The sequence below is a fragment of the Rana temporaria genome, chromosome 2, assembly GCF_905171775.1.
Source record: "Rana temporaria chromosome 2, aRanTem1.1, whole genome shotgun sequence".
Lineage (NCBI taxonomy): Eukaryota > Metazoa > Chordata > Amphibia > Anura > Ranidae > Rana > Rana temporaria.
Genome location: NC_053490.1, coordinates 230,194,467 through 230,218,465, shown reverse-complemented (window position 1 = coordinate 230,218,465; position 23,999 = coordinate 230,194,467). Strand labels below are relative to the sequence as shown.

Sequence of the window (23,999 nt, the reverse complement as noted above, 5' to 3'; positions counted from 1 at the left end):
CCTCGTCAGATAATGATGAGGGGGAATTGTTGTCCCTATTGGACGTTAAAAGAAATATTTTATTTTATTTAGAGGCCACTAAGCAGTTTAGACTTAGTGATTCCCTTTTTGTTAATTTTTCTGGTACCCGTAAAGGTTACGGGACGTCTAAATCCTCTATAGCCAGATGGCTGAGGATGTTAATTATTGAGGCTTATCAGGTAGGGGGTAAAGAACCACCGATTGTCAAAGCCCATTCTACCCGGGCAGTTGCAGTTTCTTGGGCAGAGAGAGCCGGAGCTTCCCCGGAAGAGATCTGTAAGGCGGCAGCCTGGACATCTTATTCAACCTTTGCAAGACATTATCGGTTGGACCTTATGTCGGATAAAGATCAGGCCTTCGGACGAAGGGTCCTACAGACAGTGGTCCCACCCTAAAAAAGAGTAAGTTTCTTGCTTATCATCTCAAGAGGCTGTCCTGGAAGACGACTAGAGAAAAACCGGAGTTAGGCTTACCGGTAACTCTGTTTCTAGGAGTCTTCCAGGACAGCCGGAGTTTTTCCCACCCGGTGTCAATTTAGGAACTGGTAGTGTGATAATCTAACGATGTGTAGATTGTGTCTTTCAGGGTCTTCTGTTATTTCTCGGGCAAACTGAGGAGGAGACCTGGAGGACTGCCCTTTAAAGGAAAGGGTGTACGTGTTTCCTGTCCCGGAGGGAGGAGCCCAAGGTCTCAAGAGGCTGTCCTGGAAGACTCCTAGAAACAGAGTTACCGGTAAGCCTAACTCCGTTTTTTTTCTCATGGGGGGAAAAAAACGACGTTTTTCAAACTTCATTTAAAAAAAACAACGTTGCCTACACACCATCGTTCTTTCAAAATGCTCTAGTAAAGCGCCATTACGTTCAGCACGTACGGCGGCACTCTGTTCCATTCAAGCTCGTGTCATAACTTGCTTCTGAGCATGCACGGGTTTAAAAACGTAATTTTAGCCCACACGATCATTTTTTATGACCCAAAAAACGACGTTTTGAAAAACGACATAAAAAATTGAAGCATGTTAGAATTTTTTTTTTTTTTTTTACGTTTTTCAGAAGACATAAAACAAAGTTTTCCCCACACACGGTCATTTTAAATGACGTTTTTTAAAATGTTGTGTTTTTTTTTATCACAAAAAACGACCGTGTGTACGCGGCATTAGACTGGCTTCTGTGCGCAGATCAGCAGGAGAATATCTGCCGCCGGATCTGAGGCCCTGTACAGACGAGCGGACAGTCCGCTGAAAACGTTCTGCCGGACCGTTTTCAGCGGACATGTCCGCTCGGAGATTTCTGTCTGATGGTTGTACACACCATCAAACAGAAATCCCCTCGGACAGGATACGCGGTGACGTGCCGTCGCCGCGACGATGACGCGGCAACGTGCGCGGCCCTGGAAGGTCAATGCTTCCACGCATGCGTCGAATCACTTCGACGCATGCGAGGGCTTTGGGCCGAGCGGACATGTCCGGTGAGTCTGTACAGACGAGCGAACATGTCTGACGGACAGGCTTCCAGCATGCTAAGAAACATTTGTCCGCTGGAAACTGTCCGATCCGCCGGACAATTGTCCAGTCGGCCGTACACACGACCGAACATGTCTGCTGAAACTGGTCCGTCGGACCAGTTTCAGCAGACATGTTCGGTCGTGTGTACGGGGCCTGAGTGTCTCCTGGATCTGACAGAGCTTGTACAGGTACAAATCATTTACATTAAAAGCTGACTAAAAAAAAATGGCTGTGGCTGTTGGTCGTCGGAGAGCAATTAATTATAATGCCAGCGGGGGGGGGGGGGGGGGGCAATGAATGACACTGCCTGACAGGGGGAGGGGGAGCTAAGAGAAATACACACTGGCTGACAGCCCCCCTCCTTGCAAATAGTTTGTCTTTTTGCCCTCCCCTGTCAGGCATCAGTGTGCACTGGTCTTAACCACTTCAGCCCCAGAAGGATTTACCCACTTCCTGAGCTACACTTATTTTGCCTAAAAGTTCAGTATTTACATTTTTTTTTTTTCCTGAAACTTCCTTCTTAAAATTAGGGTGCGTGTTATACACCGGCGCGTGTTATACGCCGATAAATATGGTACATTCCGCAGTCATGTCAGTACCATACTTAATACCAGGTACAAATGGTGCTACAAAGAACATTTTTATCAGACCTCCTCACAATTGGGACAGATTGAAGGGAGCATTGTCAGATTTTCACAGGACACATGCAGAGATGCAGACAGATACAATAGAGCAGCAGTTCAGGAACATTATCCCACTGTTTCAGGCCATACACTGACGATGTTTAAGCACCTAGGCCAGGGGTCTCAAACTTGCGCCCCTCCAACTTTTTCGAATCTACAAGTCCCATGAGGCACGACCATTACAAGCATGACTTCCACAGGCAGAGGCATAATGGAATTGTAGTTTTGCAACAGCTGGAGGGCCACCAGGTTGAGATCCATGAACTAGGCAGTGAAAACATTAACTCCCTACCCCAATCCATCTATTTTCTGCTCTTTCCACCTTCAGGCGGTCCTTGAAAACCCATCTCTTTAGCGAAGCCTATCCCACCTATACCTAAAAAAAAAATATAGAATTTTACATTCTTGATCAACTCTAGCAAGCCCCCCTGAGCTATTGTGTTCTGACATTGGGAGGCCATTGGCCGAGAGCACTGATCGGCAGACCTTTTTCGGTCATGCCCATCTTCTGTCGGACCAGCTGCCGTACACCCGGCCAATTATCAGCCATTTCTATTGAACAGGCCGATAACGCCCGATGTTTGGCCCGTGTGTATGGGGCTTAAGTTTGTGAGCTCTCACAAACAAGGCCACCTGAACCATCCTGGATTGGATTGTCTGTATTGTTTCCCCTAATTTTGCAAAGCACTCTGCAAATTGTTGGTGCTATATAAATCCTGGATGTATGTTTATGTGCTGAAGGCCTTGAAATGAGTCCAGAAGAGCGATCCTCTATAGCAGGGATATGCAATTAGCGGACTTCCTAGCCGTTGAAGAACTAGAGGTCTCATGAGGCATAGCAAGGCTCTGACAGCCACAAACATTATACCCAGAGGCATGATGGGACTTGTAGTTTTGCAGCAGCTGGAGTAAATGTGTGACTGCACGTTTACAAGTGTGGATTCACATCAACACTGAAGATATTTAAACAAGTGGTTTTAATGTGTTTTAAATGGATTAAGTATGGACTGTTCTTCCAGAGGAATCTTATATCAAGAAATGTATTTGAAAGATGTGAGCATTGTGCCAACGCTTTTGATTCTTGTAACGAACACCTGAAAGAATACAATGTTAAACCAAAAATACGTTTTCATTTTATCATTTCATCTTGAAACTCCTGTTCTGTGCCTTTGCAGCCTTGAAGACCACAAACACATTACATTCTTCTGTCCAGTTCCTCAAAGTAATCTAAATGTCAGTATTAAAGAACATTTGAACATTTCTGTGGTTTGGGTGGCTTGAAAGATCTCATAATTGGGTGTAGTTTATGCCATTCCCACTGAAACGAATAGGACGTGCTTTATATAACAGCAATTTGTTGCTACAGCAAACACGTCCCACAGTAACTGTACAAAAAACATAGACAAAAGTAACAACAATTTTGGGTTTTTCATAAAAAAAAAAAAAAAAAAATGCATGCTTTTTGGAAGAAGAACCCATTCAAAAAAAACATGGTGGCAGCCAATCAGAAGCAATAGGTATGTTACATTACGTCAACCAGTTTATAACAGAGGTAATGATAAGAACCTGTATAATAAAGAATTGCCATAGTCACTGTTTAAAACCACAATTGGAGGTTCACACTCAGCCAGGGCTTGGTTGGTGGTCTTTTGGGACTTGCAGTTCCTCCTAAGATTCCTGTTTTGATCTTTGCATATCAGGTACAAGGAGGGGACAGACCCTGCCTGCTCATTGGGGAATCTGTATACTGATCCCCACTAAGGAGGTTGATGGCTGGTCCGTGTCCGCTCCACTTATGCAGAGTGGACACGACCTGCTCTCCTTTATGGGCGGTTGGATGTAAAAAGACTGCCTGTCCATTTACACCTGACTGCCATCTGATCCGCTAGACATCCGTTTTCAGCAGAGTGGATGGGATTGGATGTTGGTGGGTATAAACAGACACATGTCCATTTTACATCTGCCGCTCCATAGATGATATGGAGAAAATATGATTTTCGGATTCTGATAATGGACGGTCCGATCAGGTCAAGACTCGATCAGTCAGCTTGTGTAATAGGGGCCTAATGCCGCGTACACACGGTCACAATTTCCGATGGAAAAAGTTGGACGGGAGCTTTCCATTGGAGATTCTGACCATGTGTATGCTCTATCCGACTTTTACCATCCGACTTTAGATAGAGAGCAGGTTCTCTATTTTTCCGTCGGAAATTTCAACAGTTTTGCCCGTCTAAAGTCTGACCGTGTGTACGCGGCATAAGTGTTTTGGTTACAAAGGTTTTTTCAGACCAGGCAACATTTTTACCAATCTTCAGACATACAGTTTTGGTTATACTGTGCCCAATGGTTCTCTCTTAGGGTTGGCATTGTGTGCATTCAGAGATGCCCTTCTACACACCCCTTTCTAAAGAGCAGTGATTTAAACAGTTCCAGAGTTCTTCTCCATTTAAACAAGTATTTCTGTTCTTCTAGGATTCTTTCATTTAACAAGGTGCTTTTTCTTAAGAACTTGAAGTTTTTCTTTTTTTTTTTTTTTTTGTATTAAACAGTCAACAGAGTATATGTTACGCTCACTTTTTGTTCATGACTTTTTCTTGTGTTGGCCAGTAAATTACATTTTATACCATTTAGTCTTATCTTCGATGCGTGGCTTGTGCAGTAATGTTACAGGACACGCTAATATGACAAAACAAACACCAAGCTGCACATGGCCTTGATCTTGACATACAAAAGCAGCCATCTCTCCTGGGATGAGCAATAATGTATAATGAGTTCAGTGTCTGCACTATTCAGAGATGGGCACAATTGAAGTATTGAGTGGCATTGTACGCAAGACAAGTTGTTTTGCATTTGTTAGTCAACCCACTTTAAATCACTCAACTATAGTGTGTTCAATACATCAGCTTGTGATTTGTGTTTAAAGCTTAAATTCGGAGGCTTTTAACGGAAGGGAATGAATAAAAAAAAAAAAAAAAATATATATATATATATATATATATGCGCTCTCATAATGTCTGACTAAGATATTGGTATAATGTAAGTGAAATGTTGTCATGGTAACCTTCCTGCTAATATTCTCTTTATTAATAGTTGTTCTATGAATACATCTATTGGAAACTTGCACAGCATACATACTGATTGGATAAATGTATAAAAAGGAGTGCATGTTTAGTCATAAAATCAGAGTAATAATTGGGGTTCAGTAACAATTGTGACTATACAGTAATGTCAGCAGATATTCTGCTTCTATAGTCCTTCCCCCCCCCCCCCCCCCCCCAGCCTACCGATTGGACAGCAGGATGTTGACAAGGTAATCTTGTGCTTTCATCTCTCCCAAGCACGTTTATTGGGGCTCGTGTACATGGGCATCAGACTCTGAAGCAAGTCAAATTCCCTATGTCATGAGTTGTTTTAGGTCTATTGTCATTTGCATTGCTTGTGAAGTTGTTTTTGAATATATTGACTTGCATATTGTCAGTGACAGCTTAGATGCTATCAAAAAGCCTGTGTACTCATGAGCCCTTAGGCTGACAATTGCTAAAACCCATTTTAAGTGTTGACTCTCCTGACATTCTGGGTGCTGCTGTAGGAGGTTTTAATCAACTCAGATTTAGGTACATAAGTTTGTTGTAAGATAGTTATTTATTTTTTATTAATATTTAACTGAATTTACTTTAATGTTTGCCTGGAATTTGACATTTGTTTAATTTGTTTTTAATATTTTTAGATATTCATTTTTGTGTATTTTTTCCATTGTCCCCTATCTTAACTATATCCTACTATCTGGAAGAAGGTGGTTGTGTTGCTGTGTGACTCTGCTGTAAACCTAACATAAACCTACCAGAATCACAAAGCTTCTGTGTTGCAGTCTGGCTAGATAGTGTTTCAAGGCTTCAGCTATAGTTCTAGCCAGCACCTGTCCCAACATACTTCTTTTAAGAAATATGTTGGAACGATTGCACAGACGGTCGTTTTTTTCATTGTTGCTTGTTTTACTTTGGAATTGTCCAAAAAAAAAATTTTTGGGGAGAATCTTTGCCACCTTGTTTTAAAGGCTAAATTCTTTTAGATTGTTAAACCCATATTTTAGGTATTTAGTTGCCCTGTGAATGAATGAACTACAAGTCCTGTCTGCCTCTGCACTCCAAGTCCGACACTTGATACAGCTCTCTAACTGAAAGTCTATGCCCCGGTAAACACACAAGCTGAATGAAGAGTTTGTAGGAGGCTGATTGTGGTTCAGAGCTTTGCAGGCTCTTTTGCAAAAAAATAAATAATAATAAATGCACTTTTTATATTTTAGTTTTTTTGCAAAAGGAGTAAGTCTTTAGTTGTGAATTTAAGTTTGTAATATAATATTTTTTTTTCTTCTAGGTTTCGGAAAATGCATTCAGATCACTCGCCACAGCTGGTAAGTGCTCCTTTTTATATACAGTTATACATATTTTTGGATGCACTGCAATAATCTCAGTATACATACTACTTTATTGTGTGCTTTGTTATGTTTTTTTTTCTGGTTTTGTAGTGGTAGCTTCAGATTTATCATTATGTATAGGTTAAAGTGAAATTGTCACCATGGTAATTTCTAAAGATGTGTAATGATCTTTACAGCCTAGTACCCTCTGGGTTCACAGTAGCTTCCATGCTGATTTCCAGACTTGCATCCCTTTTGGTGGTTAAGGCAAATCCACTTTGCACTACAAGTGCAAAGTGCACTTGAAATTGCACTGAAAACGCGCTTGGAAGTGCAGTCGTTGTAAATCTGAGGGGTAGATCTGAAATGAGGGGAAGCTCTGCTGATTTTATCACAATCATATGCAAGCTAAAATGCTGTTTTTTCTTTTTCTTGCATGTTTCCCTCGGATCTACAGCGACTGCACTTTCAGTGTAATTTCATGTGCACTTTGCACTTGTAGTGCAAAGCGACTCTGCCTTTCGTAAAAAAAAAAAAAAAAAAAAAAAACATTGTGTAAATTAGGCTCCTGTTTGTCTCAGTGTCAGTCTGCCAAAACCAATATTGTAAATTAGGGTGGTCTGCGGCAGGGAGTGTGAGTCGAAAGAACTGGCTGCTGTGTCTTTAAGAGATGTATGATGTTGTATGTGGATGTCATCATGTTTACACTGTTGTTGTGGTCCATGTGGACACACTTTCTGTTGTGAATAAATAAAGAATTAAAAAAAAAAAAGATGTATGATGTGCCAACTTTCTCTGCAGAGTATAAATGTGACATCCTAGAAAACAATTTGGCACATAGGCTGGAACAAAACGAGAGATCCTCAAAGGCCAGGTACAAGAGGAGAAGGTGTTTGTAATTGGTCTCTATGGCCACAACATGAGCCAAGCTTTTAGCCACCGTGGCCCACATTTGGTTCCAAGACACAGGGATTGATCTGGGTCTGCACAAAAAATAAAGGGTACACAAATGGGATCAGACCAGGGCATTTGGAGTTATCTGATAGGGCCCTTTCAAAGACTGTGAGTGAGTACAAATCTGCAGAGTTGCATGTTATGAATTGGAGAAAATGCTTAATTTTGAAGGAATTAGATTACCTCCCCTGATTTGAGTATCTTAAAGGGTCTGAAAGAGTTTAATAATCAAATCCATGAGGCGTTGCTTACTATAAACAGTTACTAAACCATCTTTTAAGAATTGATGGAGTATTGAAGCCTGGAGGAAACGGAGTATTACCCAAAATGACTTAGAAGGTAGATGTAAATTGGGTTGTAAATGGACTTGAGGCAATCCCATAAGCTCAGTGTGTGCTTGGTAACAAGGCAGATGACTGACCTGATTCTTAGATATCCAAGGCATGTTCGCTATCGGTATCTGGTAGTGCAGGTAGGCCTCCAGTAAAACCCATAAATGGAGTGTTGCTTGTGGCTTTCTACTGTGCCATTTGGGCTAGTTGTACCTCTTGGTACTACTTATGGAAAATTGGCAGGCCCAGACCGCCATGTGTTTTTTAGTTCTGTAAAAAAATAACTTTGCAACCCAATGGAAGGGGCCTCACCCAATTCGTTTTAGAATCTCACCCTATTCATTTTAGAATTTGACACTAGAATGCTTAAAGCGGAGTTCCGGCCACAATTTTACTTTTTAAATATAAATACCCCTGTAATACACAAGCTTAATGTACTCTAGTAAAGTTAATCTGTAAACTAAGGTCCGTTTTGTTAGGTTGTTGCAGCATTTAGACACTTTATAAAATAGAAATTGACTGGGGCCATCTTAAGTGTGGGCATCATGAAGCCAGACTGTATGACTTCCTGGATTTCAGCCTTGCAGATCCCGCACATGCTCAGTGCTGCACAAGCCGTGTAATAGGTTTCAGATCAGGTTTCAGCACCTGTACTGTCCAAGTCACATGATTCTTCGAGACTGGGGAGTGCACAGACTCCTGGAAAGTTGCACCCACTACATTCCCAGGAGTCTGTGCGGTGTAGGTTAGGAAGCTTAAGCACTTAGGTGCAGGAAGAGGGAAGATTAACTATTCTGCCTAGCAACAACACTTTGAAGGCATCTAAAAAAAAAAAAAAAAAAATTCCTAAAGGACTAATGACATTTTTTTAAAACTACTGATGTAATGTTATATTTATGGGTGGAACTCCACTTTAAGTAGAAAAGAGGGAATAGCGTGTGGCAAGACCCTGGCTAATTACAAAAATTTGGGCAATAAGTAATCTTCTTTGTACAATAAAGGACACAGGCTGAGTACCCTGGGTTATAGGTTTGTACTTTCAGGTGCCTGGACACTGGCAAAGCTTTTGAGGACATGCCCGGTCAACGCCTCCTCTATACCCCTAACCCACTCCGTCAGGCCTCAGTTTTTTGCCTGTGTCTTAAGGTGATGGATCTCTTCTCCTTTATGGAGAAATGAGTCTTGGCTTAACAAGTTCATTATTTTATATGCAAATTCTGTAAATGTTTGGAAGCCTTGGGCACAGCCTGTAATGTTGCTTTGGGCAGTGGATTCTGCACAGGAACTCAACTAGTAACTTTGTGCAATATGAGGCGTTTCGAGGGGTATCCCTTCTTCAGAAGAAACATGTCAGACTTTTATGTGGCTTCCATATGCGATTGGTAGTGTGTGTGCAGTGGTCCCTGGTATTTCTGTTGCTTGTTTTTCTGTTAAAGAGCATGTATATATTTCTGGGCACCATACTCGAGTGCAGGAGGATGTTTCTACTGTCTATTTGAATTTTGGTATGGATGGTGGTCCCCAGGCCCATGATTCCAGTTTGAGTTTAACCTCCTATCTAATTTTGAGGTATTTAAATAAATTATATGTTTATAGTTAGAAATTGGTCAAAATTAATTATGACTGTTTCACAGAACCTGAGGAGGTAGGGGTGGGGATACTCACAAAATGCATCGTAATTGTTGCATTCTTTCCCCGGAGCGGACCCCAATATCCATCTGGGAGCCTTACTGTTGAATGGAGGGTAATACATAGCAATTGACTGTGAATCACATGGAAATAGGTTTTATGAATCCATATTATGTAAATGCATGGTACTAAGTTTTTAAATCGCACTTGTTTTTTTTTTTTTATAATAAAAGTCGAATTTTAGCATTAGAGCATATATTGGTAAAATTTTTCAGGCACCTTTTAGACTCTGTTTCCACTACTGCGACCTGAAAGTTGTGCGATTTTTTTATTTTTTTTTTTTTATTTTTTTTTTTTTTTTTTTTTTTTTTTTTTATTTTTTTTCACGCCTTGAAGCAATGGCTGTGTATTCTTGAAGTCTGTGGCATCAAAGTGGGATCAGAGTAGTGCAGGGACTACCTTGAAGTCGCACAGATATGAACGATACTCATTGAAAATCATGGGGTACGACTTATCCAATTTTTTTTCGGTCTCAAGTCGCATGACAAATCGCACAAGTGGAAACCAAGCCTAAAAGTGGTTGTAAACCCTGTTGTACCACTTATACCTAGAGGTAAGCCTATAATAAGGCTTACCTCTAGGTACAGTGAATATCTCCTAAACTTTTAGGAGATGAACATCGTTTAGGAGATATTCACTATATCCACAGCCCGCACGTGGCGTTTCTTGAGTAGCTGTGCCGTGACAGGCCAATCACAGCGCCGAAGCCCGCAAACCTGTAAATAACTCCAGGAGACATGTCGGCGGTCACAACGGTGCGCGGGGGCCGCTGAAACAGCTTAGATCTAAGGTAAGTATTTCTTAATGAGCTAGTATGTGATGCATATTGGCTCATTATGCCTTTTGGCTAGCAGTTTTTTTTTCTGAGTTTACAACCACTAGTCCCATAACTAGAAGAAACTGTGTTTGTATCTATTGCTTCAGGTGGATGACCAGGTGTTAAATCACCACAGTGTGCACACTTTACTACCACTTCCACCTAGAGCACTTATAAGGTGCTCAGGCGCCTCCTCCTGCCCTTGGGCTACAAGGACTTTGCTACAGGATGCTCTATACCTGGGTTGCTGCATACTAGGGATGTCCCGATACCGATACCAAGCATTTCCCAGAGTACTTGTACTCGGGGGGATGCTTCGATGCCTCAGCCGATACCTGGGCAGGCAGGGGAGTTGCAAGTCTTCTCCCCTCCCGTGCTCCGTGCAGTCTTTCCTCCCCACCCGTGCTCAGTGCAGTCTTTCCTCCAAACCCCCCCCCCCCCCCCCCCCCCCGTGCTCCGTGCCGCTCTTCTCTCCCCTCCCCCCCCGGTCCGTGCCGCTCTTCTCTACCCCCCCCCCCCCGGTCCGTGTCGGCTCTTCTCTCTCTCTCCCCCCCCGTCCGTGTCGCTCTTCTCTCCCCTGTCCGTGTCGCTCTTCTTCTCTCCCCCCCATCACGTCCATGTCGCTCTTCTCACCTTGACCCGTGGCTATAGTGGAAACCAGGCGAAAGGGAGTCATGGTAGATGCTCAGGCAAACATTTGTTCTGCTGAATGCCTGCACAAAACTCCATCTCAAAGTGACTGTGCTTTACTTGCACTGGAACAGGACCTGATTTTAACAGCAGCCTCTGCATCCTAATATAGTTCTATTTCGGGCACACAACAACGGCAAACCTGACAAATTCAGATTTTTCTGCAACTATGTCATACTTTCTTGGACCACTAATGGCTTTATTACATTCATCTGTGTCTGGTGCTCCAGAATGCCATGCCCCTTCTCTAGCTCCTCCATCTTTACTAAAGTCGGAGCTTGATATGACCAGCCTAGAAGATGTGGACATAGAAGAGAAAGAAGAGCAGCCAATGCTAATGATTTTTCCTTCCCAGACTCCTATACAACCGAAATTGCGGTTTTACGCCACATGCTTGTTGATGTGGATATGCTCACAATGCCTCACCATTGTCGCACTTTAGTCTCCTTCATTTCGCCATGCCCTTTTGGGTACAATTTTTTTTTAATTATTTCATTACCAAATAAAATGGGCAATCTATGACAATTTGGTCAATCTAGAAAAGATTTTCACTCCTGCAAAAATGATAGCCAAACCCTTTCCAGTGGAAAAAGAGTTCAATAATAAGAGATCTGTTCTGGTATTTGATCCTGCCATCTCAGTCGTATCTCAATGTACCAATTGAAGGTGTTCCTTCATTCAAAGATTGTGCAGATTGAAACACTTTTAAAGGCTCTTTTTACATCATGCAGTCCCAGCTCTGCAAACAATTGCTGTAATTTCTGTCTGTCCAGTGGCCCGCCCATTATGACATCACCGCCCGGGGCTTGATGGTTCGGTGACATCACAAGGGGGTGGTGCCTCCAGATGACGTCACTTGGTGACCCTGTCCCATGCCAATATAAGTAGTGGCACACCGCGCACCCAGCATTAGAGAGAGCGCCGAGTCAACATCGGAAGAAGAACATGGGGAGAAGACAGCAGACAAGACCCAGCAGAAGGAACCCAGGTAAATAAAAGAACTATGGAAGGATTCACATCAGTGGGATGGAAAACCACCCAAAATATTAGACTTAGTTTTGTTAACGTACAGCCCCAAAAGCTTGCCAAATTCCATGAGCAGTGGCATCAAGTTCAGAAGGAAATCAGTGGGTTGGAGAGAATTCAAGAACACATCTATGAACAGGCTAATAGCTTGGGAAAGAGGCTCAGTGGCGACAGGGGGAGCCTCCCTTCATGCCCCATGATATTGAGAATTCCTCCGAGTGATAGCCACCTTATCTTATAGATGCTATTGAAGATGAGTGAAGTAATCTTGGTACACAACTTTAGAGAGTTGATCATGACTGTTCTTGCAAAATTTTCCGAAGGGACAAGCATGAACCTTTTCCGTAAAAAAATAACAAGACCGTGCATGCTCAAACGCCAGAATACATTACATTACATCATTGCGGAAAGTTGTATTCTGTCTTTTGAGCAATTTTAGTAAACTATTCCTTTTAAGATATGAGACTAGCATGGAAAAAAAAGACGAACCTTCCTCCCATAATCTAATTGGGCCAGATTCTCAAAGAAGCGCCTATCTATAGGCGGGCGTAGCGTATCTCAGATACACTACGCCGCCGTAACTTAGAGCGGCAGGTCCCGTATTCAGAAAGAACTTGCGCTCTAAGTTACGGCGGCGTAGTGTAAATGGGCTGGCGTAAGCCCGCGTAATTCAAAGTAGGCTGGTAGGGGGCGTGTTGTATGTAAATGATTCGTGACCCCACGTAAATGATGCGCTTAACGTACGGCGCGCGCATGCTCAATATCGCATCAAATTTTCAAAGTAAATTAAGCCCGCTCAATGCTTAGTCGACGTGAACGTAACCTACACCCAGCCCCATTCACGGACGAATTACGCAAACAACGTAAAATACAGCGCTGTTCGGACGTTTCCGACGTCCATACCTAACATGACTTACCCCTGCTTTATGAGGGGTAACTTTACGCCGGTCAGACGCCTTACATAAACGACATATCTTGATACGCCGGGCGCACGTACGTTTGTGAATCGACGTATCTAGCTCATTTGCATATTCGACGCGGAAATATACGGAAGCGCCCCTAAATATGCACCCCAAGATACGACGGTGTAGGAGACTTACGCCGCTCGTATCTAGGCAAAATTCATGCGTAACTGATTCTAAGAATCGGGCGCATACATACGACGGCGCACATTCGGACTTACGACGGCTTACGTGGAGTTACGCCGTCGTTGGGCCTTTGTGTGTAGGAGGCATAGGTGTAGGTATTCTAACAGCTAACATGCAGAGGAGTTTAGACCTAGGAAACAAAAATGCCAGATGCCCCTAGGAGCAGCCGTAAAAACATCCAGTGTGCACGAGCCCTTACAAGTATCCAATCTAATGTGGTTTTCTGGTGGAAAGTTTGTTTTCAAGGCATCTTCATTTATGAATCTTGAAGATAGTAATATTTTGAGTAACAAATTTGCTTCCTAATCTTGTAATGTAAAAATAGATGTATTGTCAGATAAATCTCATGCACTGTTTAACTGTAATTTCAAGTCATTTTCAATATATCCAAACCTGCAGCTTTTATTAAACGAACACCTGATGATCATTCAATGCGGGTCCTTGTTCAGAAACATTTTGTTGTAGGGTGACAGCACCTTGTCTCCCAGCTTTGCTCCTGCTTTGTTACGTTCTCACACAGGCTTCCAAAAAAAACCACAACATTTCAACACACATATGTAGACAGGATCTCCATAGTTGCCAACATAATCAAAAGTATAGGGACACTTTTTGTTGTCTGTAGGGGGGAGGGTCTTATTATAATTAGGGGGTGGGGCATTCATTTGTAGGCGTGGTGTAGCGGGGGTGAAAAATGTTGCGTGCTGCAGTGAAAAATGGGCATGGTTTAAACTAAATATTGGGTGTGGTTAGTCTGAAAGAACGAGGGATGGAGGGAGAGGGTGAGAGAAAGAGAGATAGGGAGGCAAGGAGAGAGAAGGAAAGAAAGAGGAATGGAGTGACAGCAGGCCCAGATCCTGCACCACAATAGAAATATGTGTATTCCAGAAAGTTTAACAATCGGCAGATAAAGATACTCCAAACACCTGGTGTTGGCGCTTCAATCATCACGGGACCATGGTTGATATGTTGTCAGGATGATTGAAGCGCATTATTTCTATTATTTCATTGTAATATAAAATAGTTCAACTCACCGTAATGCCGAATCAGTGGGAGCCCTGAGCGTGTCACTTGCGACGTCGCCTGCCACCAGATGCAGCTTGTCACTTGCCACATCGCCTTCCATCAGATGCGGATTGTCACTTGCCATATTGCCTGCTACCAGATGCAACTTCTCACTTGCCACCAGATGCAGCCTGTCCCCAAATGCAGCATGTCACCAGGGGCCAGCACTGGTCATTTGATCTCCGCCGCTATTTTACAGAGAAGACCACCTCTCGTGGAAGCCGAGGGGAAGAAATATAAGGCGGAGCCTGGGTGGCAATGAAAGTGGCTGCCACTAACCCCACCCTGCAGCCTTTCCCACAACACGTCACAGCAGGGCGGGAATTGGCGGCCACTTGGGCTCTGCCTCTTGTTTCTTCCCTTCTGCCTCCACGAGAGCTGGTCTTTTGTAAAATGGCAGCAGAGAAAATCGCCACTGACAGCCCAGAACCTCTAGTGGCTCTGGTGATGCACTGTGAGTCGGGACAAAGCCAATTTCCCGTGATTTTTTTCCCAGGACACGGTAAGACTGGGACAAGGGTCTGAATACGGGGAAATCGTTGGCATGCATGCATGTAAACAGGAAGTGCTAATTGAGATGCTAAAAACGATAAAGAAAATTTAAAATTAAATACTGTATTTTATTTAGAAAAAAATGTCACTTGATACACAGGGTTTACATCTACTTTAAGTGTTTTCCCAGGCTTAAAATGTGGTTTTAATAAACTTTAGCAAAGGGGAAGTATTTGGTAATATCATATATTTGCCAACATTTCAAAGAAGTTCCAGGGACATCCTTTTTATTTGCACAGTAAGCCAACGTAGGTGGAGAATGCACTTAATTAGCGAGAGGGCCATTTAAAATGGGTTCAAAAGGCATATTGTTAACCTAATGTACAATAACATTTTAAAATATTGTAGATACTGGCTAATTTATCAAAATGGGGTCAGAAACACAGGCAAGAACATATTGTTAATTCGTAAAATGATTTATGTATTTCCTAATTTATTATTATTCTTTATATTATCTAGTTACAGCTTGTAGGGGACAGTGAAGAAAGAGATGAGGGGGTAAGGAGTGAAGAGTGATGCACGACGGTGAAAAGGGGGAATGGGGTGGGGGGGCAGTGAAAAGGAAAATGAGGGGTGAAGGGGGTCAAGAGTGTGATGAGGAGGGGGACACGGGGTAGAACTATGGCCGCTCTCAGAGAATCGGCATACATAATGAGAAGCAATGATATCTAAACATCTGGCAGGGTTAGAGACAGGGCTGCTGCAAGGATTTTTGACACCCTAGGCGAAAGGTGTGATGTGATTGGTCCATGCATGCACAAACACAACACCTTACCTTAGAAAAGGACGGAGAGAGCAGATAGAGCGGTGAGCCCTAACCCCTCCACTGCAGCCTAGCCACTTACCGGCCATCAGGATCCCTTCCCTGGCTCCGCAGCCTGATCCCTTCAGGCAAACTAAAGCTTCCATCTTCTATGGGGTGCATGGTGGAAGTTTTAGTTTGCCTGCTGGGGGGACAGATGGGTATTTTAAAAATACAAATCCCCAGTGAGTGGCTGGGAATCCAAATTTTTCCGCCCCCCTACTCTGGCACCCTAGGCCTGGCGCGCCTATTGTGCCTGCCCTGGTTAGAGAAGCCAGTTACTCATCACTGGACGCACAGTAGAGCTGCACGATTCTGGCTAAACTGAGAATCACGATTTTTTTGCTTAGAAGATAGATCACGATTCTCGCGCCGTAACATCTTTCGCATTAAAACAAAAAAAATTGGGCTAGCTTTACTGTTTCGTTTTTTTTATTATTCATTGACGTGTATTTTTCCCAAAAAATTGAATTTGAAAGACCGCTGGGCAAATACAGTGTTACATAAAATATTGCAACAATTGCCATTTTATTCTCTATGGTCTCTGCTAAAATATATATAATGTTTGGGGTTTCCAAGTAATTTTCTAGCAGAAAATATTGATTTTTAACTTAAGAAAAAAGTGTCAGAAAAAGATTTGGACTTTAAGGCTCCTTTCACGTGGATTGACCGCTCAGGTCCACCTGTCAGTTTTGCATCTCTATGGAGCGTCGGATTTCAGCGGAGACATGTCTGCTGATATCCGATCCACTAAAAACAGACGTCCATATCGGATCAGGTAAGATCTGATGAATACAGACATGCTGTCCATTTTCATCAGATCGCTCCATAGGAGACAGCGGTGCCCGACAAGCCCCTCCCCACTCAGTGAGCAGAGAGGGGCTTGTCACCCGTCAGCTCAGCGGAGATCTGCGGACTGATCTCCCGCTGAGCTGGCTGGAGCAGGCGAACTCCGTCGCTACAGAGTCCGCCTAGTGTGAAAGGAGCCCTAGTGGTTAAACGTCTTGCATTTACACACAGAAGTTTGATCTAAGAAGGAAGTTAGTTGCAATGTTTCATGTTTAAAAACTTGGCTGACTGCCTGGATTTCTTCTTTTTTTTTTTTTTCACAAGAAAGCCTGGATTTCTTCTTAAGAGCCGGTTCACACAGGGGCAACCCAACTTACAGCACGACTTTGCAAGCCAACTTCAGCGCGACTTGGAGCAACTTACAACGCGACTTAAAGTTGCCTCCAGGACAGGCGACTTTGGCTGTGGCCAATCACAGAATAATCAGCTCTGTGGGAGGGAGGGGTTTGCCTGAGTAAACTATTTTCTCTTCCTGTAAAGTTGCTTTAGTTAAGATGGTGATCTGACTTTGGAGGTAACTTCCATTGAAATCTATGGGTACAAGAACCTTTTCTGAAGTCGGAGCGACTTCAGTAGTGGTACATTAAGATGGCTCTCATTCACTTCAGCTGAATTTCTCATGTCGGGTGACTTTGGGTGACACAAGTCGGATCCCAAGTTGCGGTAGTGTATGCACACAGAAGTTTATCCCTTTGATCTAAGACGGAAACATTAGTTACAAATTCAATGTTTCCTATTAAAAACTTTGCAGACTGCCCAATATTTTCTTTTGACAGCCGAGTGAGCAGATAAAGTCTCTCCACTTGTTGTATGAAAGAATCGTCAAACTCTGCATTGGAGATCGTCAGGGGGGTTGATTCGAGATCACGATTTTTTTAACGATTAATTGTGCAGCTCCAACGCACAGTAGGGGGTAGCACTGAGAGCGGTGCCCATTCCCCACACTGTGCAAAGCATTCTGGATCCATAGAGCAGGGTATCCTCTGCTCAAGCTTTCTCTGATACATGTCCACTGCTGCTCACTACCCGCTTATTGGCCTTTACAGCCCCATCACTAGGTGGCGATTGCTGTCCCATGTCAATTATTTGAACAAGCTGAAGATGAAAGCTGATTGGCTGCCATCTACAGCTGCACCAGATTTTGCACTCTCCCATTTTAGTGAATCAAGCTCATAGACCCAATGGAGAGCAATACTGGAAGCAATAAAACCATGCTTCTCCTTGTTTCAAATAGATCTAGTTGATTTTGCGTTTTTTAAAGGATGCTCTATTAATGGCTTGATGAAAGCTATACCAAAGCCAGGAGGTAAAACTTTACCTTTTTTTTTTTTTTTGGACCATGTGCAAGAGGAAAGCTACTACATTTTCCCACGGAGGGCTTATGTATTCCCATACTCTTGTGTGTACAGCCATTACTTCTATAGTCAAGTGAGCCTGTTGCTTTAAAACATTTACGGCAATATTTTAAGCCTGGACTTTATATACATAACATACAGTATTGTGTGCCGGTTTTGGAAGGCTTCCAGGTTTCTAGCAAAAACGGTTTAATTGTGTGAAAATAGACATTTAATTTAAGCATGTTTTACATGGCTGGACAGCTGCACAAGCAGATGTGTTTTTTCGGTTTCCATAGTGGTCTCAAGTGATCTTCAGGATGTTTGCTTTGGCTCTTGGATGTGCTTGGATGTATGGGAAGTTAAAATGATATTTTGCTATATGTGAAAATGATGTGTGCGTGGGCTTCTTCCTTCCCTGATTGTCTCACAGATTAAAGCAGATGACATTTGATGATGGAAAGGAAGACCCATCTTATTTCCTATTAATTGCATTTAAAAAAAAATATTATTATTAAAAAATTACATTTAAATAATGAACTTATTTTACTTATATTGTAGTAATCTATAGATAAAGACAAGTAGTGATTTAAAGGCCAGCTTTGCCTGCAACTAAAAGCTTAATTTTGCGCTGCAACTATATACTATTTTTCCTGAAATTCCAGCGATGAGCTATCCCTACATGGAGTATGCTCCAAACAATAATTGGGAAGCTATCGCCTGCTTGCTGCAGGGAATTGTCATTAAAGTTAAAACCTGGTGGGTAATTCAGTCCACCAATGTCTATTCAAACTCTTTCTAACTTGAAATTGCAGTTGTGGGTTAGGTTGACTTTTTTTTTTTTTTAAAGCTACACTCTTGGGGGGGAAAGAAAAGTCCTCTCTTGCGTTGAGGCTACCCCTGTATTGAAGAGTTAAATATTTGTTTATGCCTAGGGTACCAGTAACAAGGACATTTCCTTACCTCATCTCCAGTCTCTTTGGTGTCCCTATGCAGAATTATTTCTCTTTGCTTTGAACTTGATGCCTGCCGGAGTGCCTTAGGAGCCATTCACACCTCGAAGCTCTAAAAAGCTAGAGGAGAAAATAAATAAATAATTCTCTATGGAGTTGGTTCACATCTCCGCTCTAAATCGCCTGAAGCTCCAAAAAGTTCTAGAACAGATTTGCGCATCTTCGGCACATTTTTATTCACATATAAATATATGGAAACGCACCATTTGCGTGTTTTTGTTGTGTTTTTAACGCAATTTTCTGCTCAAATGAAAAAATGTTAACAAAAATAGTAATAAATGAAAAAATAACTAAAATTCATCATATATAATAAATTAAGGTAATTGTATGTAATCATAAATGGCCCCTAACCTTAAACGTATATATTAAATCCTATTATTATTATTATTTTTATTATTACTATTATTAAAAAAATAAACAACCAAACATTTTTTTCTATTATTATTATTAATAATGCATTATTATTCATCATAAACCTAATTTATTCTTTGTTGGGATGTTTATTATATATATATGTGTGTGTGTGTGTGTGTGTGTGTGTATATATATATATATATATATATATATATATATATATATATAAATCTCAAGAATGCCAAGAGTGTGCCAAGCTGTAATCAAAGCAAAAGGTGGCTACTTTGAAGAACCTAGAATATGAAATATATTTTCAGTTGTTTCACACATTCATAGTTTTGATGCCTTCAGTGTGAATCTACAATTTTCATAGTCATGAAAATAAAGAAAACTCTTTGAATGAGAAGGTGTGTCCAATCTTTTGGGGTGTGTGTGTGTGTGTGTGTGTGTGTGTGTGTATATATATATATATATAATGTTGATTATTATTATTTTTTTATATTGTATAGTATTCATTAGGGTTGTCCCGATACTAGTATCGGGACCGATACCGAGCATTTGTGCGAGTACTTGTACTCGCACAAATGCTCCCGATGCCTGACTCGATACTTGGTCTGCGGCGAGCAGACTCAATGGGCGGAGAGGGCGGGCAGCGTCAGGCGGATCGGGTGGCCTCAGTGGGCAGAGCGGTCGTCGTCAGCTTGGACATCCTGACGCCCATCTTGGCACGCCCTGCACTTGGCCACAGTAAGCCACCAGCTGACATCTTGTTACACCCAGCCTGAACTATATGGCCTGGGTGTAACAAGATGTCTGCTGAAATTTACTGATGCTGAGTGCAGGGTGTACCAAGATGGGCGCTGCAGCATAGCATTTCAAAATACTTTCCTTATTTATTGCTGCCTTTCAGTGCCAGCCACCTATCCGTGCCCATCAGTCAGTGCCACCTATCAGTGCCCATCAGTCAAACTGTCGCATGGCATTAAAAAAAGTATCGGTATTGGCGAGTACATTAAAAAAAGTATCGGTACTTGTACTCGGACATAAAAAGTGGTATCGGAACAACCCTAGTATTCATGTAGTAGTCTAGCAATAAATGATGCAACAGGTGATAGTTCTCTATTGGCTAAGAAAAAAATGCCAAAGCTCATTAACGCTGTATAAAAATGTGGCATAAACGCGCACAAAAAGACCAGGTTTCTACGCTCAGGTGTCATTGCAGCCTTAGGGAAGAGGCTGCAGTAGCCAGTAGCTTAGTATGAACACAGCCTGTAGGAGTGAGGGATTAGGTAAGTAAAAGTATTTTTGTTTTTACTGGTACCCTAGGTGAAAATTAACATTTAACCCTTGCTTAAGAAGGGGGGGGGGTCGTATTGCTATTTTTTCTTTTCCCTGGAGTGTAGCTTTAAAATGCACTTGTGCTGAAAATGTAAATCTTTACTATAGCACTAATAATGCTCCAACAAATAATTAATTGGAAATGTGTGAGAATTGTTTCTTTCCTAAACAAATGGGACTCACGGCATCCTCCATTAGTCAATCTTCTGGCCAGTGCTGAGGCATTGATTATGTGGATACATCTTTTGTTCAGGCTTTCCTTAAAGTGCTCATTACAGTCCCATTTAAAAGGACTGCAAAGGTTACCATGCATAATCGCCAAGCATTTAATATATTAACTGGAGAAGCTAACAATTGTGTAGTTGAATAAACTTTTGGGAATAGTTGGTTTGTGTATTAGTTGATTTTTTTATTTACTTGTAGAATTGTTTTCTTAAAATCCCTTACTTCATGTTTTGGGCTGGGGGCTTATACACATTTAAGGCTCCATGCACACTTATGCGACTTGTCATGCGACTTTGAAAGTTAAACTCGCATGACATGTTCTACCCCATGTTTTCCAATGAGTACCAGTCATATATGTGACTTGGTGTCCATTCACACTTGTACGACTTGTCGTCCAACTTTGGTCATCGAAGTTGGATGACAAGTTGTACTCCATCTGCCAATGATAACCATTCATATATGTGTGACTTAAATTTGCAGCGACTTCAATGTTGTTCATGCACACTTTGGTCTGACTTCCATGCAACTTGAGGACTGTATACTTCACTGTTAACCCTTAAAAGTGACATGAAAGTCATACCTGGATGTTTTATGTGCAATAGTTGTCCATTATTATTGGTCAAAGTCGTAGAAGTGTGAATGGAGCCTCCAAAGTAGTTCATGCACTACTTTGGTCGGACTTTTATTTGACTTGAGTGCCATAGACTTCAATATTAACCCTCAAAAGTCGCACCTGAATGTTTTACATGTGACGGTTGTGCACCAGTTGTCCATTATCACTGGTCAAAGCCAAAGTCGCATCCAAAGTGGCACCAAACTTGCACGCCATAGTTGCACAACTTATGAGTCATGCAAGTGTGAGTGGAGCATTGGTAGAGCTTGAATCCGAAAAATTCAGTGTGACATGTGTTGGAAGAAGCAATTGTCTGTGTTCATCTTCTCTTTTATATGGATCCATGTTATGCAGATTGGGTGTATCCAAGACGGCCTATGATGATGGTACCTTTAGCCAAGGCTGACGGGGAAGCCACTTGCTAACTTTCTTGAAATGCAAAACCATTTTGTAAGTACGTTGCAGTCTACATGTATGTAATTTTCTCTACTTTTTATTTGTGTCTTCCCAGGCAAGCACATATCATCAAGAAACAGAGCCTTGGTATGCAGGCCGAGTGTATTCTAGGTATTGGAAGCATTACAGTCAGGCAATGCAGTGGCTGTACAAGCATAAGAGAGCATACAGAATGTCAGTGGCATCTATCTATTATCCTCCCTGGTACATGGCTGAAACCTTTCAAGCCAGTCGCTACGCTGATTGGGAAGGGGAACCCTCTCGCCCAAGCATCTACACAGGATCTCAAAAGAAATCACACCGACCACGTCCATGTTTAAAGGTATCTTCTTCAAAGGAAATTGAGTCTGATATGGAGCAGGAAGCTGCTGCATCAACCGATTCTGAAGAGGGTGGAATAGAATGTGATATGAGTAACATGGAGATCACAGAAGAGCTGCGCCAATATTTTGCACAAACAGAGAAACACAGAGAGGAACTAAGTGAGTAAAACCATTTATATCTGTTATGAAATGGTATTCATATACAGTAACATACAATAGGAATACATTTTTCATATTCGTACTGCTCTTCTCTGGAAATGATCAAATATGCTCTTCTGGCAATTTTATCTGACCCTGCAAACTGCTCCACATATTATAGAAAGTAAAATGTGTGGTTCTCCTGGGGGAAAAAAAACAACACACGCACACACCTGACATACAGACCACTATTCCTGTGGCTACAGTGTGGGTGTGGCCTATGGCACTAGGCAGGTGTCCTAACCTCTTGCCTACTGGGCACTTCCACCCCCCTTTTGTCCAGGGCAATTTTTCAGCTTGCAGCGCTGAATGACAATTGTGCAGTCATACAACACTGTACCCAGCAACATTTTTATATTTTTTTTTTTTTCTTTTTGGAAACCGATTTCTTTTGGTGGTATTTAATCACCCCTAGGTTTTTTTATTTTTTGCTAAACAAGCAAAAAAAAAAGTCACAACATTTTGAAAGGGGGGGAAAAAAAAGATTTTCTTAGTTTCCTTTATAAAGTTTTGTAAATAAGTAATTTTTCTCCTTCACTGATGGGCACTGAAAGACAGCACTGATGGGCACTGTTGTGATTGCACTGATAATCAGTGTACAGATTAGCAGTGAAGAATGACAAAACTGGCAAATCCTGTTTACACTTTGATCAGCTATGGTTGGACACAGCTGGTCACATGGTAAAGAGTAGCTGTGATTGGCTCTTTACCCCAATCTGTGATCACAGATCCCTGCCGATGTGCGCCGCAGGGGGCGTGTGAGAAGTGCGATCACGGGAGAACATCAATAGATGCCCTCCCGGAAATGTGCGACCGCACTGTATCCGTCATTCGGCTAAAGTGCAGTAGTTAAGAGGTTAAAGTATATGTGCATGTATGCGTATCTATCTATATTGAAAACTTTTTTTTTTGTTGTTTTTGGAAGTTGTAGGGAATTGTAAAACTTTTTTTTGTGCTGTTTGTGTCCCATTGGATGGATTTTCTTTTTGGTTTTTGTACCAAAGGCACAACAGAAAGTGAGATAAAATCTCTCCAAAGTGAAAGGCAATCCCTTTGTAGAAAGTTGTCACTGAACTGAGGGTCCCCTTTGGACTTCTCATCACAGCATGGTCGCCAGAACAAATATACAGCATGAATCTCTCCAAGGGGAAGGTTAGCGGGGTGGGGGGTGTGGACACTGCAATACAACCTGAGAGACCCGAAGCCTTCCCTACTATATCCAAAACTAACAAGAGGGCGGTTTAAAATCCTAGTAACTGATTGAACATAGTCCACTTCCACTTGCATTAATTGACTCTCTTAACCACTTAAGGACCGGACCAATATGCAGCTAAATGACCCAAGGGGTTTTTACAATTCGGCACTGCGTCGCTTTAACAGACAATTGCGCGGTCGTGCGACGTGGCTCCCAAACAAAATTGGCATCCTTTTTTCCCCACAAATAGAGCTTTCTTTTGGTGGTATTTGATCACCTCTGCGATTTTTTATTTTTTGCGCTATAAACAAAAATAGAGCAACAATTTTGAAAAAAATGCAATATTTTTTACTTTTTGCTATAATAAATATCCCCCAAAAACATATCTAAAATTTTTTTTTTTTCCTCAG

The 23,999-nt window shown here is 42.0% G+C and overlaps 1 protein-coding gene across 2 annotated transcripts in view; it reads left to right on the top strand.

Moving 5' to 3' along the window:
• Positions 1 to 23,999, top strand: part of GEMIN8 (gem nuclear organelle associated protein 8) — a 62,870-nt gene that overhangs the window by 24,460 nt on the left and 14,411 nt on the right. The window contains exons 1-3 of one of the 2 annotated variants that reach the window (XM_040336597.1): positions 6,135 to 6,172; positions 6,580 to 6,616; positions 21,929 to 22,355. In XM_040336597.1, coding sequence (XP_040192531.1) covers positions 6,150 to 6,172; positions 6,580 to 6,616; positions 21,929 to 22,355 — 487 coding nt within the window. In that variant the 5' untranslated portion in view covers positions 6,135 to 6,149. Of the gene's footprint in view, positions 1 to 6,134; positions 6,173 to 6,579; positions 6,617 to 21,928; positions 22,356 to 23,999 lie in introns of those variants that run through there. The other variant, XM_040336598.1, reaches the window with a different exon arrangement.